This window comes from Ursus arctos, unplaced genomic scaffold (assembly GCF_023065955.2).
Source record: "Ursus arctos isolate Adak ecotype North America unplaced genomic scaffold, UrsArc2.0 scaffold_10, whole genome shotgun sequence".
Lineage (NCBI taxonomy): Eukaryota > Metazoa > Chordata > Mammalia > Carnivora > Ursidae > Ursus > Ursus arctos.
In genome coordinates, this window is record NW_026622764.1 from 77,432,256 (window position 1) to 77,459,285 (window position 27,030).

The following is a 27,030-nucleotide window of genomic DNA, read 5'->3' on the forward strand; positions in this document are numbered from 1 at the left end:
AAATAAGGATTCTGCATTGCATCAATAGTAACGTGTGGACTTTACTTGAGTAGTAATGTAATGGACCTAAAGTTTCTTAAATGCTCTATATAAGTATGGTGTTTGTAGTGTTGAAGACTTTGGAATTGCTGTTTATATCTAAAATTTGTTTCTAGCTCTGAAATGATCATTTCAGATATTTAAGGTAGGAAATACATGGATATGAGGTAGTGTCAAAACTTAAAGGAGTAGCCGCAGTAATCCATTATGTTTTATATCTGTGACTGGATCTCTTAAGACATATTCTTCCTTGTTTCATCTTTGTGCAAAATGTCAACCTACTAGACTTTTGTGAATATGAATGAGTTTAGGTATGTTTTGGGATTTAGAAGAACTATGTAAATAAAATCCTATCACTATTAACTTTGCCAAGTTTGCCTCTGAGTTACTTACATTTTTATTTTTCTATGCTTGCTTGGACAGTTTATTTTCTGCAAATTATTTATATTGTACATTTTGCCAGAATAATGGTAGTTAATTTTTCTTCAAGGTGTTTTCAGATTATTAGATAATGTTAAGTCAGTATCAAATGTGACACATTGCTCAGATTTACAAATGTTGCTTGGTGTTTTTATGTAATGAGAAAAAGTAAACAATCTCTCACATAGTGATTCTCTTTTAATTTCTGACCTTTTTAAAAGTGTTGGAGGCAGTAGTAACTTTCTCAATGGTTACTTAGTCTATAATGCTAATTCTTAGAATTGGTTAGAATTGGTTTACATGTTCATGGCCTGGTTAGCATATTTTAAGCATTAGGAATCAGCAGTTTAGCAAAGTGAACATAAAAATCAGAGTAATTGTTTACAAAATGATACCTTCGCAGTCATAGAATTTATGGGGGAGCCATGTCATTCAGAATTGCACTATATCCATGTATTTATTTTATCAATATGTTTTGAGGGGTCCTATTGTTTGCTGTACCCTTTCCTAAGGCTGAGATAGAACAGTGGAAAAACAAAATCCCTGCTCTACATTAAAGACCAGCAGCCATGTGAATATCCTTCCAAATTGGTAATTTTTACACGTCAGTGTGCATTAGAGCCACATAGAGGGCTCATTAAAACATTTCTGGGCTCTACTGCACAATATCTGATTCAGCAGGTCTCAGGTAGGGCTAAGTAATGTGCATTTCTAATAAGTTCCCTGTTGATAAATGTTGGGTTTGGGTTTAGAATCTCTGTTCTAAAGTATTACTCAAAAGAATCATAGTAACTTTTTTGGTTAGTTGATTTGTGTTGGTGGTAGCATAGGTGATTTTTCTGGTACATTATATGCTATTTAGGATCTCTGACCAATCACTGAGACCATTCAAAACACTTCCAAACTTTTCCACCTACTGCCAGTTGACAAGTACTGCAAAAAGTCCATTATTTTTAAGTAGGCTATTGAGTGCTAAATTTTATACCTAAGATTTTTGAACTAGGATTTCATTTTTGTGTCACAAGCCTAGTGAATTCAAGTGAAGAAGGAATATAGAAAAATACAATTTGAAAATTTTGTAGAGGTTTTTCACTTACCTGATTTTCAACTACCTATACCAGTATGAGAAATGAAACAGTGTAATAATGTTTTTGTATCAGTATATTTGAAGATGCTTGGGGCACCTGGCCAGCCATAGGACTGTTGCTTGACCTTGCTGGGGTCATGAGTTTGAGCCCCATGTTGGGTGTTGTGGTTATTTAATAAAAAAAAAAAAAAATCTTGAAGATGCTTATGCCTGACAGGTGAAGGTTTTATAAAACTGTCTTGGTCTTTGCTTACCATCTTGGTAAATATGAATAAAATGACACTATTTAGATGGATTAAAATGATGGCTCAACCTTTCTCTTTTGTGAACTGGTCTTTTACTTTTCTAGATTGAAGTTACAGATTTGATAAAAGCATTTTCTAAGACAATGAGTGTATTTATTAAAAGTAATTTTCTCTTGGTTTGCAGCTTCAATTTTCATTAGTCATTTTAGAAGGTAATGCCACCGAGTTCAATAAGTGGAAATTGTTAAGTAATTTTATGGTAAAAGTTATAGCCTGGCTTATGAGACTTTACAAAGATTTATGCTACATATATGTATTATTCAATGTCTATTCAGAATTATGCAGTACCTCAAAACAATTAAATTGGTCAATAATGAGAGCACATAGTTTGTGATATTGATTATAGTTCCTTTCAGAAATATTTGACTACATTAGTGCAAAGAAACAATCACCTGGTTAATAGCCTTCTAAATATCTCAGCAAGTAGTTTCTAGAACCTGTGTACGTCTGCTAAGAATATCTGTGTGTAGGAAACAAGGAGACTTGTTTGTGATTTAGATGTCACCTGGGTGCCTCACGTTTTTGCTTCCCAAAGATTGCTGTAGCATAGTGTCCCCTCAGTTTTACCAGGAAATCCCCACTGACCAAGCATTTTGTGATTTTTGTGAACTAGAAATGGGTTTGACTCTGCGAGGTTACGTATCTGTCATGAAGGAAGTCAACTCATCTATCCTTCTGTCTTTTCACTTTGCACCAACCTACCTTTCCCTCTTTTTTTTTTTAAACTAGGTTTCTTCCCTAAGTGGCTTATTAACCTATTTTCCAACTGAGGAATTCTCATGCAGTCTAATGAGAGTAAAACTTCGTTTCATCTGTTAAAAAAAAAATTACATGAATACATTTGTTTTTTCTGTTCAGTTATTTATTACTAGTTTTCTTCAATCAAGAAACGGTTAACCCCTGTGGCAGTACTTGGACATTACAGTGAATTATATTTCTATAAAAGTCAGTGCTTAACTTTATTTTTAGGTACACAAATGCAGAAAAAAAGGATAAAATTTGAGAAAGGAAACTATCCTGAAGTTTTCTGATTCATATTATGGTTTCCAGATACAATAGTGTCCCCTTATCTGAGGAGGAAATCTTCCAAGACCCCCAGTGGAAAAGCACAGATAGTACCAAACCCTGTATCTACTTTTTTCCCTAATTACATGCATGTCTGTGATAATTTATAAATTAGGCACATAGTAGGAGATTAACAATAATGACTAATGAAAAATACAGCAATTATAACATTATACTGTAAATAAAAGTTATGTGAACATGGCCTCTGTCTCAGAGTGTTGTACTGTACTCAACGCCGTGACGGTGTGAGATGATAAAATGCCTTTGTGATGAGATGAAGTGAGGTGAATGTCATAGACATTGTAATGTAGCATTAAGCTACTAGTGACCTGACCATAGGTCTGAAGAGTGTCGTCTTTTTCCAGACTGTGGGTAACTGAAACTGTGGAAAGCAAAACCACAGATAAGGAGGACCTCTGCACTCCTTGCACTACTGACCCCATATTTAACAGCCCCAATTTTCCTACTAGACAGGCATAAAAACTTTAGATTTGTACTTGGGTCTCTTGCTACTATTAGAAATACACATGATGATTAATTAGGACATTTCAGAAAACCTTATTTTTTTTGTCTTCTTTATATTATGGTACATTGACTTTGACCTGGAGCCATTAAATCTTTTAAAATATTAAGAGGAGAGCAGAAGGTTTTGGAAAATGACATGCTCCAAATTTAGGGGGGTAGGAACTGTAATATAGAAAAGTATTCAGATTGTTAATTTCTGCCTTGCTATATTATATGCTTATATTTTTAGGAGGAATAAGTTTAGTTTATTTCCCAGTATTTGTGCTACAGTGTCAGAGCTGAGGTAAACTAAGGTATAGTTAGGTTCATAATATGATCCTTTAGACCTGTGAACGGATGAAATATTCCCTAGGTTGACTGAAATTATAGATCTCAAAATTTGAGTTATTTTGCAGCTACTTATACCATATGGAAGAAGACTACTTGTCACAAGCAATTTCTAGTCATTCTTTTTTATAGATCACATAAGTATGATATACATGTTAAATAATTTAGCATTTAAAACGTTCCAATACTGGTTTTCTACAGTAGCTGTATTGACAGTTTCTTGCAGTTTGGACTGCAGATAATAGCTGTAGAACAGTCCTCAGCTCCCATGGCACTAGTGTTCTAGACCAAGAAGCACAAATAGCATAGAAATAATTTATGAGGTCATAAGGGTAGAGAAAATGACAGCTTCTATTTTAGAAAAGAGGACTAGAAAATCCCTGTCTCAGGAGACAAGGGACAACATTGTTTATTTTAGTCTGTGCTGATAAAAGACAACATTGTGATAGATGAAGTGGATGTCGTAAGTCTTCTGTTGGAGCTGTGCTGTTCAGTGTGGTGAATATGTGGTCTGTTGAATCTTTGGAATGGGACTAGTGAAGCTAAGATTTGTAATTTTATTGTAGTTAAATTCAATTTATCAGTACAGTGTTTAGCATATTTGGAACAACTTCGGTATGCAAGTCTCATTTTGCATCTTAAATATAATGAAATCTAAATAAATATAAACATTTACCAGTTGAATTAGATGTGTAAAGTACAGAATTGGAAAGATTTGGTATGAAGAAAAGAATGTAAACTATCCCAATTTTTAATATGGCTATATGTTGAAATGATACATTTTTAATATATTGGGTTAAATAAAATGCACTACTTAGCTAATTTCATCTGTTGCTTTTTTCTCTTTAATGTACTTCTTAGAAATTTAAAATTTCTTTCATTGCATTATTTTTCTTCTATCCAGAAGTAACTTGGTCAATTTTTTTTTTCTTACATGGATGTAATCCCAGAATCTCATTACATGGTGTAATTATGCAGTTCATTTATTTTTATCTTTTAAAAAATGAGTAATTTGAGGTTGAACTTTAGAGTTTATATATTCACCATTAGGTGTTAGTGAGATTGATTTCCTGGTAGTATAATTGCTTGGTGTGTGCAGAAGTACAAGAAAGAAATTTGAATACCAGTTTTTAGGAAATAAATTGTACATATTAAGTTTACATTTACTCCTTTCACTTTTGTTACCTTGTTTTGTGTTTATTATCTACTTGATACTCCATAAAATTTTAAGTCCAAAAATTTTTATTGTCATGGAAGATTTCTCTTAAAATCTTTGTGTGAACTTTTTGTGTTCATTTATTTTACTTCATTTTATCCGGGATGTCAACCCTAGCAGAGTAAGCATCTTATCATTTACTGATTTATCCTCATTTTATATTACATCCTCATTAAATGTGTGTTTAGTGAATGAATGACACCAGCTGAGGGCAACGCATGGTTGTTGACATGAGAGTATACAATGAATAAAATACGGTCTTTGCCCTCTTGGGATTTAGAGTTTAATGGTTTTACGGAAGCAAAGTGTAAGACCAATTGGTAGTAAGGAAGGGAATAGGAAATGTTCTGAAAACCTAGAAGCAAGTATTCACTTACATTGGGAAGACTGGAAAGAATTAACTAAGATGATAACTTTTGAGCAGGTCATAAAGGTGAGTAAGTACTTGCCAGCTGTAGGTTTTTTGGAGGTAGAGGATGAGGGGGAGGATTGTGGGATGATGGAATGGTGTGGTCAGAAGGGCTAATAAGTGAACAGAGATCCCGAGCAGTTAATAAGGAGCTGTCTAGGGGAGGAGGTAAGAGTAGAGAAGGGAAGAAGTAATATTTAGATAAAACTGATTGATCTAAGTTGAGGAGTTTTGATCTTTGCCTTTTAGGTGGCTGGGTGTCAGGACAAGAATTAAATGGATCAGAAAGCAGAGACCACATAGATTGGTTCACTCCCCTACACCCTCCCCCATATTTGAAAGGCTCTTTAGTGTCCATGATTGTCGATTCCAGACAGTAATTCAGAAGTAGAGTGAATTTAACAGACCTAGTGTATTGGTGGGAAAGGGGGAGATGAAAAGTGATCTAGGAGTTTTCTAGTCTGAATGATGGGGTGATGGTGGTGATAACCATTAACTGAAACACAGAAGGTAAGTGTGTTCAGGATCGGGGGTGGGGTATGTAGCTGCTTGAGGGAGAGGAAGGTATTGGATTTTTTAATATTTCGGTTTTGAGTACCTATGGTGGATTGTTGGGTTTTTAAAACTCTACTGGTAAATATGTTCTCAAGGCACTGTCATTTGTTACTGAAGATGACTGTAGTACCCTCCTAACTTGTCCTGCTTTTACTTTTGCTCTTATAATTTAGTTTCCACATAATATCTAGCATCCTTTTAAAAATGTGAATTAGATCATTGTAGGTCTCCTTTTTCAGATGCAGTAGCTTTCCATTTGAACTAAAACCTGGCACCTGGGTGGCTCAGTCGGTTGTGCCGTCAGACTCTTGTTTTCGGTTCAGATTGTGATTTCAGAGTCATGGGCTCGAGCCCCATTCATGCTCGGTCGCTCTCTCAAAAATACTAAAACAAACAAAAACTATATTGTAGGCCACAGGGTTTTTTTTTAGGATATTATTTTATTTTTTAAGTAATCTCTATACCCAACACGGGGTTCAAACCCCTAGCCCCAAGATCAAGAGTTGCACACTCTACCAGCTGAGCCAGCCAGGCATGTCTAGGTCACAGGGCTTTATATGATCTGTTCTTAGTCTACCTTTCCAACCTCATCTACTTTCCACCCCCTGTGCACTAACCACTAAAATTGTTCCTCTGTCTCCCCAGATACTTTTGTAGGTTTCTTAAGAGTCTTTCCCCAGTAGAATTTTCATTCCTGTCACTTTGTCAGTATATCATATTTACTTGTTTGCTTGTTGTGCCTACATTTTATTCATCTTTTATCAGTGTTCCTGTATCATAGCACAATATTTGGCACTCAATATTTCTTGAACCAGTCTGAGGGAAAATCCAGAAGAAAATCAGGGAGTAATGGCATAGATTTAAATGCAATTTTCAGTACCAATTAAAGTGTGTGTATGAGAATCCCAGATTGCTTATTCATTCCCTAAATAGTTATTGAAGATTTTTGTCTCAGCTTTTGCATGTAATAGTGAAGAAAATAAAATTGGTCTTCACCTTGTTTAAGCTTAAAAAGTCCAGTGGGTGGCAAGAGAAATCATGGGAAGAAATGATAAATTCTTAGACAATTTCATCATTGTATTGGGCATCAGAGCAAGAAGAGCCAGTAGAGAATGTGGAATAGTCCAGTTTTTAATAGAATTTAGTAGATTATGTGCCCTTACATATGTCTATATAGAAATATATCTAAAAAGAAAGTACTGGGAGCAAGTGAGGGAGGGAGAGAGGAAGTGTGAAGGGAGTAATTTGAAATAGATGGGCGGATAGATGGAAGTCACACCATACTCAGAGGCTGGAGAGTTGATGAGGTTGGTGGCATAGAGGACGGCAAATTTTTAACAGTTGGAACAACAAGGGTTCTTAAATTTTTTTTAAATTAAAAACTCACAAGTGTATGTTTTGTGTATTGGGTGTCTGAAATATAGTGATGTTTTGGTGTTGGTGGAACCCTAAGCATTAAGGAGACCAGAGGAATTGGAAGGAAATCTAGAAGCCTTCCTGAAGTGTCAGGGGCACCTGGGTGGCTCAGTTAAGTGTCCAACTCTTGATCAATTCTTGATTTTCACTCAGGTCATAATGTCAGGGTTGTGAGATCAAGCCTGTGTCAGGCTCTGCGCTGTGTATGGAACCTGCTTAAGATTCTCTCCCTCACTCTCTCCCTCTCCCCCTCTTAAAATGAAAAGCCTCCTCAAGTGTCCAAATCCAATTTCTATTTCTGGAAAGTGAACATCTGTTTTTCTAATTGAGTGTAAAATGAAGGCTATTGATTTTAAGTTTACATACTTGTTTTTCTCTTGCACCTTTTCTAATGATTGGTATACATTGAAGAGAAGATTAGAAGCAGGAAAAGTAGGACAGGTTGGCTGCAAAGAGCAACTCCTCGGGAAATACTCAGAAGCGTCTCCTGTTAAAGTGCAGCAACTTCAGCTTATTGTTGCTGTGATTATCCGTATACACTCCTTATATATGACCATCAGATACACTTCTACAGACACTGAAGGTCTGATTATGGTAATTCTCTAATAATTGAACTTTCAAATGACGGAGTGGTTAAGATTTCCAGGAGAAATCATTCAGTAAAACTTGGATGTTATGAAGGGAACACCTAGTCCTCTCAGCGGCTTTGATACATAACTCGGGTATTGTATCAAAAAGCTTGGAAAACTATTCTGTACAAATATTGGGAGAGAAAAGGCATATAATATATAAGTTTGAAGAAACTTTATCTCACGTGGTCTTTCATTAACAATTTCTGTTTAAGAGTGGGTAATTATTCCAGTACTCTAAAGGGGTTCTCAAAGGCTACCAATTCTCTTCCATTCCTTAATCATGGTCTTTGAGTTAACACATTACTGTTCATTTTGATGGATTATAGGGATTTTAAAAATTATCTATCAAAGAGGCATTATTTGCTTTTCTGAATTGCCTTTAGAACAATGATTTGGAATATTTCTAAGAAGATTAACGTTTTTCTTAAATAGTGGACATTACTGAGTTACTGCATTTTGGTTTTTATCTTTCATGTATTTTATAGTAAATGCAAATTAATATAAATTAGGAAGAAAGGGAATGCCACTGAGTCTGGGGACCTAAACAAAACAATTTTCTGTTTTACCATTTCTTTCCTCCTCGACTTCAGAGCTGTTGAAGAGTTGGGAGACAAATGTGTAAGTGCAGTATTTGGGAATGATTTAAAAATTTTCCAATTTACATTATGGTACAACTTCAGTTAATAATCAACATGTTACAGTGGTACATGTCATCTAACATCTACAAGGAGGACAATTAAATTGAGTCAACTCAGGTTGGCCAAAGTTCGAATGTAATTTTTTCGGTATAGCTAATATGTACTATATGAAATATGAGTGTGTGTGTATGGTTTTTGGTTTTTGTTTTTTAAAAAGAGGCCCAGTCCCAGGCATGAATTCACAACCCTGAGATCAGGACCTGAGCTGAGATCAAGAGTCAGATTCTTAACTGACTGAGCCACCCAGGTGCCCTTAAGTGTATTTTAATATTTACTTGAACCATAGTTAAATTTTCTTTCTACTCAATAGTGTGGAAAGAGAATAGGTTTTTAGACCAGTAATTGCTGTTTGAACTAATTTGTGTAAGTTTTTCATAATTTTTTTCCCCCAGCACTCAGTGTCTTTACCGTTTCATTAATTTCCCATGCACATCATCCTATCGTTAGCTCCCCTCCTCATCCCAGGATTCTTCCTGGAGGCTCACTTTTTTCTGCTCCAATCTGAGCTGTTGCTATGTTGCTGTCTAGAACAGCTGCAGCAAAACTGTACCTGAAAGAGCCTCCATGCTCTTCTGGATTGTATGTGCTCTTGGCTGGATCATCATTAAATGAACACTTGAGAATTTGGCAAGCAACTATTCCTTTCTTGTTTGTTCTTTAATAGTTATTTTCTTTTGGATAGTGCTTGAATATATGCACACACAATAGCATGGGTGCTAGTAGTACGATGAGTTTTTTGTTTTCTAGAATTTTATCACATCATTAAACATAGGTATTAAAATGCTAATTTAATGTATGCATTGTTATAATTGAATATATGCTAACATGTATTTGGTCAATAAAATAAATGGTTTTTCAAAAATGGGTAAGGCCTATGAATGAATTGTTAAGAATTATATCATTGTTATATTTGGAAGGAGCCTAGGTTAGTATAAAATAGAAGTGGTCATAGGTCATGAATCACTAATTCTATAGTAGGTACTCTTGACATGGAACATCAGTTCCATTCATTAAGTATTTGCTACATTTAAGACTTAAGGCAGCCAGTGCGTGGTAGATACAAGGTGTTCCTGTTGTTGAGCAATTCCAACCCTAGTGGCAGAGGTTGGAATACAGTACAATAATTATGATACAGTGATGAAGAAAAGACCTAAGGGAAAAGAGGATGGTAAACATCAGTAGGGGCAGCACCTTTGAATAATTTGAGACTTAGATTACATTTACATGACTTGTACATGACTAAGGCAGAAGAAAGGAAAAATTCAAGGAAGCAACATGAATATAAAATAAGTCTTGGAATCTTGTTATCAATAAAAATGCATTTTGTAGTGATTGACTTGGAGCATCATATGCAGTAGGGTTATCACATATTCCATTACCCGTTTAAAAAAAAAAATGCCTGCTGTGTGTTCAGCTCAGTGGCGGTGCTTGGTATACTTGGGTGACTTCACTAACTACCTATGAGATCTGTTTTCCAAAATTAAGTGTTACAGAGAGTTTGGAGGAGAGAAATGAGTAGGAGAAAAACTAATTGGGAAGGATGAGGAGAATGTTCTTGCTTAGGCGTGGGAGATTTAAAGGACCATTCAGAACGAAAGGGGGAGAATTATTTATCTTAATGAGTGTGTCCGAGGATTTGGGAAGGTAGAAGTGCCTAAGTATCATCTTCAGGATGAGCTACAGCTTGTTTTTGGGAGCAGGTGCAATCAAAGAACACCCATTATGAACAAAGACTGGGAGCTGATAAATGTGCATGAAGCTGGTAGTAATCCAAAATGAGAGTAGAAAACGAGTCCAATCTTATTTCATGGGTAAGATACATTGGAAGTTTTTTGGCCGGAGAATGATGGTGATCAGGTTTGTATTTTAGTAAAGTTAACTACATTGTGGGAAGGGTGCTTTTTTAGTAACTCAGACTGCAGGCAAGGAAACCAGTTTTTATATGGTATTTGGATTGGTAGTAAAGAATATAAGTCAAGACCCTAATTAATTGTGAAATGGTCAGGGCTTGGTGGTTAATTGGCCGTTATGTGGAAGAAAGCAAGGATGACTAGTTTTTAACCAAATGGCAATGATTTTGGTGCTGCCAACTTCTGAAGAATAGAGCAGTAGGTCAGGATGGAAGGCTTCAGGTTCTTGTGACATCTAGTATTTTCAGCATGAAAAGTTGTGATGCTTAGGAAAAGGTCTTGACTTGAGAATTTTGTCGTCAACAAAGTCAGCAATAATTGATAAATGAAAGTATGAGACAAATAGTTCACCAGTGCAAAATTTATATAGGTTAGGGGGTTACGATGTCTTCTAACCATCTATGTGTAGATAGAGCTGTTTAGGTAGATTTTGAAGGGCTTGGTGAACTGAGTCTCATAGTGGAATAAATTAAATCATAAATACTGCAGTTGTGTGCATTAGTTAGAGAAACAAACCTGTTAAAGAAATGGACATTTACTAAAGATGATTCGATTCATTCATACTTGGTCAGTGGTCAGCACAGGGAAATGTGGAAACCTATTGTCTCACTCTTCAAACTTAAGTTTGAATTACCTAAGTAAGCCCTATATTATAGCCATCATTCAAATACTTGTTTGAGATCCAGAAATAATCCTTAGCACACTATTGTACTTTAAAGTATTAACACCTAATAAAAATCAACTAGCCTTCAAGTATATTGATACATAAACTATTCAGTATATTTTTGAATTATTTGAATATTAATATGCATCTGGTATGCAAACATGGAAATGTGCTATGTAGTGAAAGTAAATTTTTCCATACTGTGTCTACCAGTCACCCAGCTTCTCTGTCCTGGTGTATTCATTGTTACTAATTTCTTGTGTATCCTTCTAGAAGTTTCTGTGCACTCACAGACATATTTGTATACATTCTTAATACATATGCAAGGATACTGTACACACTTGCCATTTACTTATTTCCGCACAATATTCCTCACTATTTCCAAATAAGTGCATATGAGAGAGAGAGAGAGAGAGAGAGAGAGAGAGAGACACCTTATTTTTACACCTGTTGCTAGGTCATTGTTAGGTATGTTCCAGATCTTTTTTGTCAGTGATTAATTGAAGTTTCCTCTACCCCCCCAACCCCACCCCCATTATGTGCTCTAAACTGTCTTTGGGCATGTATTATGAAGCATGTGTTTGAGTGTATATATAGTATGAAATTTATACCAGGTAGATTGCTTGGTCACTGGGTATGTATATTTTTAAAGGTTTTTTTTAGATGTTCCCTATCCTAACTGAAGACAATCAGAATTTAACTTTATTCCCTGCAGTCCCCAGCCAAATGCACGAAGTCAATAAAGATCAGAGATTAAGAAAAACTGATGGGATTGTTGCAGGTTAATAGACGTTTTAGAATAGAAATTATGTCATCGCACTTGGAAGAGCTTTGAAGTCTAAAGCTGGCTAATAAGAATTCTGGGAATTAGACACCTAAAGTCTTGTGCTTTAAATATTAGATTACATTAAGTAGTTGTCTGTTTAATTAAATAAACTGTATTGTCTTCGAGAGAGTTATCGATAGGTTAGATTTTTTAGAAATATTTATTTATTTTAGAGGGAGAGCAAAAGAGCGGGGGGTGGGGAAGTAGGGGCAGGAGAGAGAGAATCTCAAGCAATACCTTGCTGAGCATAGAGCCCAATATGGGGCTCAATCTCACAACCCTGAGATCATGACCCGAGCCAGAACCGAGTCGGATGAGCTACCGAAGTGCCCCAGTATGTTAGATGTTTTGAATGACATGGTGAACATTAACAGTTTGCTTTATGAGAGGTATTACACTGAATTTAATAATGGCTTAGTTTTTTTGTGATAGAGAAGGAGGGCATTAGACTCAAATTCAGAAATTTTTCATTTAAAAAATTTTTACAGTTCTCCAGTGATGGGAATGGACATTAACTTTGCTGTGCCCAAAAAGCTAACTTGGATTTCATTTCTTAAATAGCAAGAATAGGAAGAACTATAAACTTTTCTAGAAGAATTCCCATCTTTGGAGTTCATATTACATTATCACTTTGAATTTCAAATCTTATATTATTTGGAAGTACTGGAGGGAGGTAGATACTTCATTCTAACAAACCAAAAAGGATGGAGGCTCTAAGCTATATTTTAGATTAGCTCTACTTAGAATTAGTAAAAAAATTAAAAGACACTTGTATGCATTCCCAAGGAATCGTGGTTTTTATTCAGCGAATTATTATGTAAGTTTGAAGACTCTAGCAAAGTGATATGATTTTTTTAATTAAAAAAATTATATCTTCAGATAGTAACTTTAAGCAATAATGTATACATTGTTTGCCCAAGGACTTGAATGAGCAGTCTGCTGTTAGCAGAACCGAAACTCCTTCGTCAGAAGTCATTTATTTCACCTATATTCTTTAGTATTCATGATTGTGAAGTATCAACTCTCCAAGGTATGACTGGAGAATAAATACAGTTTTGTTCCACCACATACTGTAGTTATTAGACTTCTTAGGAAACATTTATTGAGCACATACTGTAGCAGTACTAGGGACTATTCTTACTGACTCTTCTAATAAACACCGGGGTACAGTTGGGCTGGGGAAACGGATGTGTCCATTTTAGCTAGGATGGTCAGGGGAGGCTTCTCTAGGAGACACTTGAGCTAATTGATACCTGAATAATCGGAAGGAGGGGACTTGCAACATTGGAGGTGTTGAAGGTGAACCAGTTCAAGCTGAGGGGTTTATCGTTTATAGCCTGGAATAGGAAAATGTCTTTTGCAGCTGGAATTAAGTGAACAAGCCAAGGGTCTTTCTTAACCCTTTCTTTTTCTTAATTGACTCCTCCCCGTGACCCCCATCAAATTTTTTTGAACCCCTTTCATGAAATTTTAACTTAGCTGTTTATGTATACTATATCTGTTATTTCTATGCTTTTATACATTAAAAGAGATTTTTGCTTTCCCCTGCTCCCACCTTCAACTAATTTTCTCTCTCTTGAGTGCAGTACTGAGGATGCAAGATGTAGAGCAGTATATGCCATAGTAAATAGTTGAGATTTTTTTCTTGATGAGAAATCATCATGAAGGCTTGGGCCAGGTAGTGACATCTAGTTTATGTATTAGAAAAGAATTTTAGCTACTCATGGAGACTTGACTGAAAGCGAGCCAGAATAAAAGGCAGGCCAATTAGACTAGTAAGGAGAGGTGAAAGGTAATGGTGGCTTGGTCTTCAGAGATTATTGATAATATAAAGAGATAAGGAAGAGTAGAGAGAGCAAAAGAGGGAGAGAGAATAAATGAATGTAGCATTAATGGTCATAAAATATGTCTACATATGTTGATGAAAGCTTGGGGAACAGTGTACCCTCCAAGTTACAAAGAGAGGTTGCCTGTAGAGCCCACTGAAATGAAGGAAGGAAATGACCCTTGGGAAATGAGAAACTTTGATTTTTAACCTTGTTACATTTGAAATTTCTTGTTTTTCAGTAGAATATCTCACACAATTTACAATGGTCAAAACTCCATATTTATTTCAACTTTTTTTTTTTTTTTTAAGATTTTATTTATTTAACAGAGAGGATAGCCAGCGAGAGAGGGAACACAAGCAGGGGGAGTGGGAGAGGAAGAAGCAGGCTCATAGCAGAGGAGCCCGATGTGGGGCTCGATCCCATAACGCCGGGATCATGCCCTGAGCCGAAGGCAGACGCTTAACGACTGCGCCACCCAGGCACCCCTCAACTTTTTTTTTTTCTTAGTTGGATTATGCCCCTGTATTTGTACCTTCCTTTCCAGACTTTTTACTGGTAAGTCTGTTTAAAAGCCTGCGTATTCTTTTGTGTTCTGCTACAATAGTGGTGGTTATTAGTATGTGAACATTTTCAGTTAAAATTTCTGTTAGAATTAAATGATTCTTACCTAATAGACAGTTCTTGGCCCTCTGACTTATTGAGGGATAGTATTATGAATTCCCTAAGGCAAAAGGATTCTCGTACAGGTGCTTACTGCCGTTTGTTGAATCAGTGAACAGGCTGTTTTTCCAAGATCATACTGGAAGTTATTAGCAGAACACAAAGGAGATTTTATACCACACAGTTTTTTCTCCAAAATTGAATGTAATGAATTCAAAATTACTGGGAATGTTTAACAAACCCTGATGGTGACTGAAAATGGGTAATAGTTCATAAGTAGCATAAACGGTTTTAAAAAGGGACTGCAGGGGGCACCTGGGTCGCTCAGTCAGTTAAGCATCTGTCTTCCGCTCAGGTCATGATCTCAGGGTCCCGTGATCCAACCCTGCGTCCGGCTCCCTGTTTGGTGGGGAGTCTGCTTCTCCCTCTCTCTCTGCCTCTCCCTACTGCTCCTGCTCTCTCTCTCTAAAAATTTTTTAAAAAAGGGACTGCAGGGAATTCTGAGGTTCACCACTCAGATCCGGTGACTCCTTGCCAAGGGAAGGCATGAAGTCCTCTTGCTCTGATGAGATTCAGTGCAGTGCATCTGGAGCTTTTGCTGATTGGAGTATGTTGCATTTACAAATGATGCAGAGGCACAAAATGTTTGAGAAGTGAAATTTATGACGTTTTTTTAATGCCTTGTTTTTGTGTTTTCTGTTGTTTCTACAGCCTAATTTCTCAAACCCAGTAGTAATCAAACAGGAAATTTTGCACATTTAAAAAATGTGACCAAATTTTTAAAAAGATTTTATTTATTTATTCATTATTTAGAATGTGTGCGAGTTGGGGGAGGGGCAGAGGGAGAGGGAGAGAATCTCCAGCAGACTCTGCTGCGCTGATCCTGACACAGGGTTCAATCCCGGGACTTTGAGATCATGACCTGAGCTGAAACCAAGAGTCAGAGGCTTAACCCACTGAGCCGCCCCCAGCAACCAAAATTTTTAACTCGCCTGTTTTTAAACTTATCAATCCCTTTTTTAGAACGTGTGTTGGCATCTTGTGTCCAGGACAAAGTATTTTCATCACTGATTTAGTTTAACACCTGTTTCTACCCTGTATTTAAATAAATTTAAATAGATAACAGATAACAGTGCAGATTATACTTGCATGATGTTTAATTTCTCCCCAGTGTAACATTTGGTATTTTATAATTATATAATTAACATTATATTAACATGCGGTGGATTATATTTTTTTTTAGTTTTTTTTTCTATGTATTTTTTTAATTTTTAAAATTAATATATAATGTATTATTTGTTTCAGGGCTACAGGTCTGTGATTCATCAGTCTTACACAACACCCAGAGCTCACCACAACACATACCTTCCCCGGTGTCCATCACCCAGCCACCCCATCCTCCCACCCCCTTCGCTCCAGTAACCCTCAGTTTGTTTCCTAAGATTAAAGAGTGACTTATGGTTTGTCTCCCTCTCTGGTTTCGTCTTGTTTCATTTTTCATCTCTTCCCCTATGATACTCTGCCTTGTTTCTTAAATTCCACTTACCAGTGAGATTATTTGATTATTATCTTTCGCTGATTGACTTATTTCGCGTAGCGTAATACCCTCTAGTTCCATCCGCGTCGTTGCAAATGGCAGGATTTCATTTTTTTGATGGCTGAGTAATATTCCACTGTATATATATATACCACATGTTTCTCCATTCATCTGTCAATGGACATCTGGGATCTCTCCATAGTTTGGCTATTGTGAACATTGCTGCTATAAACATTGGGGTGCAGGTGGCCTTTCAGATCACTACATTTGTGTCTTTGGGTAAATACCCACTAGTGCAATTGCCCGGTCATAGGGTAACTCTATTTTCAACTTTTTAAGGAAAATCCGTACTGTTTTCCAGAGAGGCTGCAGCAGCTTGCATTCCCCAGCAGCAGCGTAGGAGGGTTCCCCTTTCACCGTGCAGTGGATTCTGCAGGAAGTGTTTTTCTTATTAAGTTGATTTATTTGTTCTCTTCAAAGTAGGTAACAGTAGTTGTTATTTTGTGTGGTTTTACATATATGGTGAAAAATAAGCTGTTGGATGTTATTTGCTAATTCACTTCCAGTGCTTTTTCATTATATATATATGAACATGGTTGATACATTAAATAACAATAATTTACTTGAAATAAAGCACATAAAGAACTTAACCCTGATTAGGCAATGATCAAGGATATGTTTTCTTTGGCTTTTGGGGGAGGGGTGCTTAAGAAATCTTAAGTGATCACAAGAAGATAATGCTGCTTCATTCATTCATTCATTCATTCATTCATTCATTCATTCATTCTTTTTCTGATTGAAATGCCTTTGTAGGAATTTGGGGACGAAATTAAGTTTGAAATTTTTCAGTGCTATCTTTCAGTCACAAGCCATTGCTGATCCTACCACAGCTGCCTTGCAAAATATATACAGGTCTGGGACCTTGAAACTGAGTTAGTTATAACCTTTCTTAGAAGTCATTAATTATGTCTGATAAAAGTCATCAATTTGTACTTTATTAGATTTCATATGAGTGACCTTTGGAGAAAAAGACTATGCATATATTTATATTTATTTATATATATATATATATGATATATATATATCATATATATCAGTAAACTTTTCCTGAAAAACATAAATCTTTATTTTTTCTTTAATATTTTCTAGATTTCAGTGTTATTTAATAGTATTTATAAATGATTCTTACCTATTTACTCAAATAAGACCTTATTTTATGTACTTATTTCTTAATTTTGAGTTGATCTTTTTCTGATTCTTTAATTTAAAACAAGTTAAAATCCCGGGGTGCCTGGCTGGCCCAGTCCATGGGATGTGTGACACTCGATCTCGGGATCGTGAGTTTGGACCCCATGTTGAGTGTAGAGGTTGCTTAAATAATCTTGGAAAAAACAAACCTTAAAATCCTGCTTTTTAAAAATTTGGAATAGCCTGTCACTTAAATTTGTGAGTTTTGTTTGGTTTGACAGCCTCATTTTTCATAAACCTCCTATCTTAGGGGCTCCTTTCCTGTCAGTGCATCCTGCATCAAAGCAACCACTGTTCTATTTTGATCACCACAGATTAGTTTTGCCTTTTTCTGAAAAATGTAAGTGGAATCATAGAATGTATACTCTTTGCCTCTGGCTTCTTTCATTCAACAGTGTTTTTGAGATTCATCTGTGTTGTTGCATATGTCAGCAGTTCTGTTATTGCTGCATAGTGTACCATCAAGTGAATATGCCAGTTTTTTTTTTTTTAAGATTTTATTTATTAATTTATTTGACAGAGAGACAGCCAGCGAGAGAGGGAACACAAGCAGGGGGAGTGGGAGAGGAAGAAGCAGGCTCATAGCAGAGGATCCTGATGTGGGGCTCGATCCCATAACGCCGGGATCACACCCTGAGCTGAAGGCAGACGCTTAACGTCTGAGCCACCCAGGCGCCCTGCCATGTTTTTTTATCCAGTGTCCTATTGATATATTCTTGGGGTAGATTCCAGGGTTATTATGAATAAAGCTGCTGTGAACATTCTTGTGCAAGTCATTCACACATTTCATTTTTCTTTGGGAAAATATCTGGGAGTGGAATTACTGAGTATAGGGGATGAGTATGTTTTTCAGAAACTGGCAAACAATTTTTCCAAAGTGTCTGTCCTACTTTATACTCCCAGGAGCAGTGTACATGATTTCTGTTCTGCTCTGCATCCTTGCCAGCACTCAGTATTGTCAAGTCATGTGTGTTTAGCCATTATAGTGAGTGCGTAGAGGTGTAATCATTGTGGTTTTTAATACACATTTCCCTAGTAACTTTTCATACACTTTTTGGCCATTTGGATACATTTTTATGTGAAATATTGTTACCTTACCTAAGGGGGACATTTGGAGAACTCCAGTGGATGCCCAAGCTGTGGATATTACCAAACCTTAAAAATAACTATGTTTTTTCCTGTATGTACATATCTGTGTTCAATTTACAAATTAGGCACAGGAGGAGAGTAACAGCAATAACTAATAATAGAACAATTTTAACAGTATACAGTAATAAAAGTTGTATGAGTGTGGTGTCTCTCAAAATGTCTTACTGTACTGTTACCTTTCTGGTGATGATGTGACGTGCCTACACGATGAGATGAAGTGAGATGAACAGTGCAGGCGTGGTGAAGTAGCCTTAGTCTGTTATTGATCTTCTGACAAAACGTCAGAAGAGGATCATCTCCTTCTGGACCACTGTTGATTGTAGGTAACTGAAACTACAGAAAGCGAAACAGGGTAAGGGGGGACGATTTTCACTAGGTTGTGTGGTTTCATTGCTATCTGTTGTAAAACTCATTGATCTGTATATAATCTGATGTCAAAAAAATGGGTATCTTGATTAGAATTCTGGAAGGCCAGATGATGTTGGGAATGCAGAATTGAATGTTCGTATTATGGACTCTTTGCTTTCTGTAAAATATCAGCTGGAAAATAGAAATTATTATGTAATTGAACCTTTTATTATGATGTCTGGCATGCTAATGTGAGTAGAAGAGACATGGGTTTGATTAAAAAAGTCAAAGCCTTCAGTTTGCTATATTTGTTTTATTGCCAGTTTGTTTTAAAGGTTTTATTTGAGAGAGTGTAAGTGGGGGAGGAGCAGAGGGAGGGGGAGAAGCAGACTCCACACTGAGCACAGAGCCCAGTGCAGGGCTTGATCACATGACCCCAAGATCATAACCTGAGCCAAAACCAAGAGTTAGACACCCAACCGACTGAGCCACCCAGGTGCCCCTTATTGCCAATTTTCAATCCAAAAGAGTCGTGAAAATTTAAAATGTTGAAATTTTTTGTCTTTCTAACTTCCAACTAACTGTTCAGTTAACTGGAACTATATTCTGTTATATCATTTGTTCATCATTTGAAATTGTATTACATCAAAAAGGATGAACTTGTAGAAATATTGTCCATTGTTTTAGAGATTTGCTGCTTTCATGGGTGTTTACTCATTTCCATGGGAGATGACGGCTTTTGAATTTTTGGTCTAATTGTTTTGGATGTATTATTCACTTCCTGACCTGAGCCGAAATCAAGAGTTGGACCCCTAACCGACTGAGCCACCCAGGCACCCCCAGGATATATTCTTTGTTGCTTAAAGAGAATCTCTTAACATTGAAATAAAATTACTTCAGTAAGGAGTATGTTAGATATTTTCACTGTTGTGAGTTGCCTGTAATAATAGCATTTATTGTTTTAGCGGCCAGTAGTGTGGTCTGTGTCTTTGTCATGAAAGCAAAGAATCATATTAGCTTGTGAGCTCTAGTGTATATATGCTCTCTGATGGTAATGTTTGATAACATGGATATCCTCCCACCTCCATACCTCAAACTTCAGAATATATGCTCCTCAGAAGGGAAACCCCGCTGCAGAGCATGCCAGTAAAGAATGTAGCTCCTCTGTGGTTTGATACCATGGGAATCTACTTCAGAGGAAATCATCACCTTTCACGTTGATTTCTGGCAAGGAGTTTTCAACATGAGCCTTTGCTAAAATCCTGTTTCTTGGGTATTTACAATTTGTTGTAATTTGAACAGCTTTGCAGAGTATTGCTCAGCCTCCATGCTTGCTGAAGTATAATCTGTATTTTATACATTTCTTTCTTAGAATGCACTTCTATTGTAATTTATATATTACATAATACAAATTATATGTGATATAAGGATTGTCTACTCAATGGAAAAGGATACCTTTGCTAACTCAAAGAGGGGAGAATGTTAGGTTCATTGTTACATAATTGTTAAGAATGGGCCTTCCATATCTTTAATGTTTTATTCTTTAAGAAAAGTCAGACTATTTTGTTTCTGACTAATTAGGGTGTGGTTAGAGGAGCTGTTTTTCACTCTTAACAATTCTTATGTTTTGGCATGGGAGGGTAAAATCAACCATGAACTTCTATGCAGTTTTTATTGACTCTGTTTTATCTTAAAATAAAAAATGGACCAGTTTCATCCAAAGTGGTATCATATAGTCTTGTTACAGTTATGCTTTAAGATTTCAACTAAGGGAGACCTTTTCTTTTAATGTAATTATTGGCTGGTGTCCCCCACCACCAATATTTGACAGTATCGCTTTGAGAGAGACAGCTATTCTTCAGCATCAGAAAATAGTGTATCAACTGTCTTTGTGTATCAACTTTCTTGGATTTTACAGACTTTAACTCCAAATTAGGAGTATCATGGAATGGGTGTGCATATGCAGTAGCTCACTGTAATTCTACTAGTGGTGATTACTAATGTAATCCGATGTACAGTAAGCCTGGTCACTTCTTTGTAAGACCACTTTAAACAGAATGCTAGTGATTTTGAATACTGAATTCATATATTAGGCTACCCTTTTAAAGACTAAAGATTGGCAACTAAACTTGGATAATTCTAGAGATTACCTTTCTAGGTTTCAATAAAGGTAATGAATGCTTTGTAAATTGCAGGTTCACATTTTTGAAAAGTTGAGAAGATAGTATTTTTAATAGTCCGGTTGTGTGGTTTATGCATTCTCCTTGTCTGCCTTAACTTTACTAAGGGCAATAGAATTACGAAATACAAACATATACCAAACCAATTTAAGAATGCCTTAATGACTTTACTTACTGACAGATCCCTAATAAGGATCCTGTGTAGTAGAATGCTACTTGTAGGTGGAAATATATAAAGATAATTTTTTGTTGATTTTTGGCGTGCCTTGTTTGAAAAATATTTAAGGTTTTATAACTGGGACCATGGGTCTTGTTGGATCATTTGGAATAACCTTAAATTACATGCAGAATTTTGTGTTCATATTTTTTTACATGCAAATTTTGGGGGGGGGGGACACTGTTCATACTCCATCCAATTCTCAGGTGTATTTGAGATCCAAATGGGTTTTGAAAACAATACTAATTTAGGGTAGTTATTTCCAGTATTTGGGGGTCATGTACCCTAATAGTTTAAAAAAATTGAGCACAATTTGTATACTTATTTCTAAACTGTAATTGTATACTCTTGTACTAACCTTTCAGGTATGTTAAGAAATATACTTCAAGATGAGGTGTAATACACCTAAAACCGTATTCCAATGAAAAATCTGCATTAGTGCTCTCTCTCTGGAGAACTTTGGTCCAAGGAGTTACTAGGGTAGGTCTTTTTCTGATGGAGCACAGCAGACATATTTATGTGCCCTGCCCTGGTACAAGTAGAATAAAATGTTGCAGATTAGAGTGTAGGGATCAGGTAGAATTTTGGATTGTAGGATTGTAAGCAGTAGTGTGCCGAGGGATCAACAATGCAGAAAAGAGGGCCTGCCTATGGAAATAAAAACGAAGGATTTAGCAAAATAGGCTCTTAATATTTTAAAATTGTTAGCAGACTTGGAGACACCACTTCTAGGATTTAGCGGTGTTTAAGCCAAAACATAAAATTGAACTGAATTTTAAGTCTGTTGATGTTCTCCAAGAAAATGAATTCACAGGAAAATCTTTACTGAATGGAAACTGATTACTGTTAAGAACTTCATGATTTAACACTTCTGCCATTTTACTGATCATTGAAACTGGCTAAATTTGATTTTTTTGTATTCCTAGGAGGGTGAAAGAAAACATGGATGAAACTTCCTGAATTTTGGCTTCTGGCATGAATCCAGTTCAGAGACTAGGAAATGCTGGTGTCTGTATCTCCTTTCAGGTCAGTCAGTGTCTGTTAAAACATTGTTCCTTGTTATCTTGGTCATACTTCTGATCCTCACTCTGCTGACTTCATGAACGTATATGTAATGGTCCCCATGCGTTGAATTAGTGGAATGTTAGTGAATAGTTATAGCAGAAGCTGAAACCTCTGCTTCTCTGCCTGTATTAAGGGATCCCCAGGGTCACTGCCCTTCTTTCTGAGCAAAGTTGGAGGCTATTTTTAGTTCTAGATTGCCCTCATCTTTCCTCATGGTTAGTATTTGTCCTCAGGTAAAAATGAACTGAGAGTAGAAATGACATACTAAACAGGTCTTCACTAAGAAAAGAAATTCCCTCTTGGTTTTTAGTGATCAAGTCTAGAAGCCTTTAAGTTCCTTGGAAAGGGTGTAATCTTAAAAATGGTTTAATATCAAATTCAGATCCATACTAAGGATACTAGCTCCGTATTTTCCTTGCTGCTTTTTACCTTTTGTAAAGGTAACAATTTTCCTATTTTGTTAAGTTAGATACAAAATTTTATAGAAACATTTACATTGTGATCTTCATGACAGAATTCGGGTGATGGTATACTAATAGATCCAGAAAGTATTATTTTAAGGGTATTTCTTTCCTACGTTATCTGATGATAAACCATGTCTTCTGTTCTTGCTACTACAAGTGTGGTCCCAGGGACCAGGAGAATCAGCCTTATGCTGATTGGCAGTGCAGAACCTCAGAACACACACCTGATCAAATCAATCTGCCCATTTTAACACGATCCCAGGGGATTTGAATGGGTGAGTGCACATTGTGTGAGAAGCACTGACATATACGGACACTTTGAGAAATTTCACCCTTTTAAAGTACCTGATGCCGGTGCAGCACAAAAATGTGAGAGCTGTGTTTTGCATTCTGTTAACCAGCTCTAGAAAATTAACTTTGGAGAGTAATTCTCAGAGCTGGTCCCTAGACCATCTGGGAGCTTAAGAATGCACATTCTCAGGTCCAGCTACTGAACAGAAACTTGGGGGTGGGATCCAGCAATGCAGTATTTTATTTTTAAAAACCCTCCAGGTAGGGGCGCCTGGCTGGCCCAGTCAGTAGAGCATGTGACTCTTTCTGGGTCCAGAGTTCAAGCTGTATTACTTTTTAAAAATAAGGGGGGATCATGGTGGGTGGCTCAGTCGGTTGAGTGACACTTGATCTCATCTCAGGTCTTGATCTCATGGTCGTGAATTGGAGCCCTGCATTGGCCTATTTAAAAAAAAAAAAAGATGAGAAAATAAAAGCCATCCAGGTGAACTGTTTTCTATTGGAGAACCACCAACCAAGGGAAATTACTAAAAAATTAGAATCGCCTTTTGAAATTAGAAAATTACTTTGTAAATACTCTGTAGACCTTTTGTTGGTATTAAATTTTCGAATTGCTTTATTTGTAAACCCCTTAAATAAAATTTGAAGATTTAATCTCAAAATATGTGGGTAGGGGGAAAAACTTTAATGTGGAGAGGCTAACTGCGCCACAGATCAAAGCTGTGGCATTATGTGGTATCAGAGATCTTATAATCTTGTCAAGTGGATCTGTTATTGGAACTTTAGGATTTTGAATTTTGGTAAGAGATGAATAGTGTTTATTTAAAATAACTGCTTTTCATTACAGATTTTCTGGTCAGCAGAAAACATTTCAGGAAGATACTTTTATTAAGTTTACAGAAGTTAATAAAATGCAGAAGTTCTTATTAAAAATTGGGTATCTTTAGGTTATCCTTTGAAACAGTGGTTCTCATGTTTTCTCGGGAGGTTTGTTAGAACACAGACTGCAGACCCACCATTTGTGATTTAGAAGGCCTGAGAGTCCTCATTTCTAACAGCTGGTGTTGCTCTGGTGTGGGGACTGCATTTTCAGAACTACTGCTTTTTAAACTAACGTATTTAACTCTTCTGGCACTTAAACTCTAGAGGAGCTCACAACAAAATACTAATTCCAGAGGTGGATTACTGAAGAAAATTTTATAGGTTCCACATAGTAATTCAGTTCTTGAATATTTTTTAGGTCTGTTGCTCAGTGACTCTAGCCCCGCACATTATTTCCTTTGTAACTGAAGCTTCTATTTCCAATAGAAAATATACAATAAATACTAATTTGTTTGCTAACAAAGAATTTATCTTTTTTTCAGGTCACTTTTGTGAGAGAAATGCTTTTAAAGACAAAGGGGAAACAAGACAGAAAACAAATCTCATTTCATTTGTGAATTTATTTCTTCATATAAACAACTTATGGATGTATGAGTAATCCTAACATTTCACATTATGCTTCATGGAGTTTTCTTTGGTTAAAATAATATCTGGAATACGGCGAACTTCCCTTTTCATTCAGGTGTGTTGTTGTTGATCAAGATGTCTACCTACCCCTTGGTGCAGTCTTGCCATGGAAGTAGTATGGTGTAGTCACCCAAAAACACAGAATAACCAACAAACTTCCCTTTCAACTCCCTGTAAGTTGGAACCATTAGAGGGAGGGATTTTTTTTTTACCACCCCACCTGGCCTGCAATTTTGGGTCAGTCCCCAAGATAAGGAGCTACTCGTGGAATTTGGCATCGTTGTGAGAAAGATTATGTTTTACTAAAGCCATATGTATTTTTTAGCTCAAAAAAAGCAAAAAATGGATATGAGCAAGGCAGCGTGTGTTGTAATGGAAAATTACTTTCTTCCAAGTTAAACTGATGCCCAGTATTAGGGTTAAGATTCCAGCTGAGGTCCTTGGGAGCTTCGGATGTTGGCAGGGGACTATTTCCCGACTTTAATTTGGTCCTTATTTGTGACTCATTGTAATTACAATTTTCTACCTTACTAGTAATGCTCTTCTGTACTTGGAGGGAGATGTAAGGCTTAGAAATCCCAGATTTGCCTGAAAGCATTATCTGCAAGTCAGCACAGGATGGAGGAACACTGTGGGTTCCATCAGTGGTTCTCTGCATTTACCTAGCCAACGCTTGGGCCAATAAAGCTTTAAAAATTTAAAACAATTTTAGGGGTTTATATAGTTTTAGGCTATTAAACATTAACTGCATAAAATATTAAAATTGTCCAAATTCTTTTTCATAAACCACTTTTTGATAATTCTGGTGTATGTTTCCTTCTTTTTCCTGGTCTTGACTAATCATCCTCCTTGAGACACTACACTTGCATGGTAAATGCTTTATCAGGTCCTTTCACTGTTCACATTCTGGATGCTAAGACTTTTTCCAGCAGTAATACATTATTTTGAAAGCTACCAGTATAACAACACTTGTCAGTTCTAAAAGCACCTGAGCTTCAAATTGCAAACTCCTGACATTTCACTGAATAAGATGGGAATGACTTAGGAAGACAGTGTATGCAAATAACCTGTTCTCAGAGCGAAACCAAACTCCCTAACTGTAGCTGTTCAACATTTGAGTAGTTTGGGTACTGGATGCTGCTTTTTGGTATACTGTTGCAGGTAAAAAAGCATGTATAATGTGCTTTCTACTACAGCCCTACTCATTAGAGTGGACCAGATCTGAATATAGAGAAATTAATTGAATAACCCAATTATGTTGTCCTTACTGCCATATGCACCGGAAAGGAGTGTGATTTTTTTTTTTTTTTTAAATTGTTAGAGAAAGAGAGCACGCGACTGGCCTAAGGGTGGTGAGGGGTAGAGGGAGAGGGACAAGCAGACTCCCGCTGAGCAGGGAGCCCTACGTGAGGCTCGAACTCAGGACCCCAAGGTCACGACCTGAGCCAAGGCAGATATTAACCAACTGAGCCACCCAGGTGCCCCTTAATTTTTTTTTTAAGTTAAGAAAAAATTGAAATAAAGATGTGTACTATTTGCTTTTCTCAGTCTGGCTGAACAATGATGCATCCCATTTTTGGTGATCTGCTTAATGATAAGATTGCCTATGGCCTAGATATAAAGCTCAGTTATGTATTCTATATTGTATATACTTTCTAAGACTGCTTTGGTTTTGACCTATAGTACTAAAGAAATCTGTAAACCTTCTAAGGTGCTGCTTGAGAGTTGCTTTGTTTTCCAGAGAAACCATGGCTCAAGCTTTGTACACATTTTATTTAAATGTCAAAGTGGCAGCATTATCAGTATCTGATGGAATTAGCTGCCTCATCAGAGAACCAGCAAGAAAGCAATGAAGTGCGAGTCTCTAGACGATTCAAGTCTTCTCCATCCTTAGGAAACCAGAACTTTCAGAGTAGACAGGTGTGCTTTACATCTGGCTATAGAGAAGCTATAGTTTAGAACAAAAGGTATTAAATTGTGTGGCTCTACTTTCTCTTCCTAGTAGACACAACTGTTTACATAATTTACTACCACATCTGGCATAAAACTGGTAGAAGTCGAGATGGACAACTCAAAGGTTGTGTTACCCCAAATAATCTCACACTTTTATCTTTCTTCCTTGACCCTGCTTTCTGTGACAATAACTCGCTCAATTTCCCCATGATTAATAGTTTCTTAATCTGTCACAAGTTTTTTTTTTTTAATCCTTGCTGACTTCCCAGTGTGTATTCCTTAACTTCTAAAGGAATTATTCATCAGATTTTCTACTGGATTTCTAGCCTGGCCTTCCCTCTTGGATAAACAGCACATCGCCTTTTAATGCGTGCTTGTAAAGCTGATACTATCTTAAGCATGATTTTGAGAACAGAAATTTTCTTTAAAAACCCATTTCTCTTATGCATTATTTGAACGTACTATCTCCCTGACTGTTCCCGACCC

The 27,030-nt window shown here is 36.5% G+C and overlaps 1 protein-coding gene across 2 annotated transcripts in view; it reads left to right on the forward strand.

Moving 5' to 3' along the window:
• Nucleotides 1-25,388, forward strand: part of PSPC1 (paraspeckle component 1) — a 101,093-nt gene extending 75,705 nt beyond the window's left edge. Inside the window, exons 7-8 of one of the 2 annotated variants that reach the window (XR_008958478.1) lie at nt 22,189-22,288; nt 24,447-25,388. Coding sequence is in view for 1 of the 2 variants with exons in the window: in XM_057309846.1 (XP_057165829.1) it covers nt 15,889-16,005 (117 nt within the window). In the remaining variant the exon portion in view is untranslated. Of the gene's footprint in view, nt 1-15,888; nt 16,056-22,188; nt 22,289-24,446 lie in introns of those variants that run through there. The other variant, XM_057309846.1, reaches the window with a different exon arrangement.
• The last annotated feature ends 1,642 nt before the right edge of the window (nt 25,389-27,030 follow it).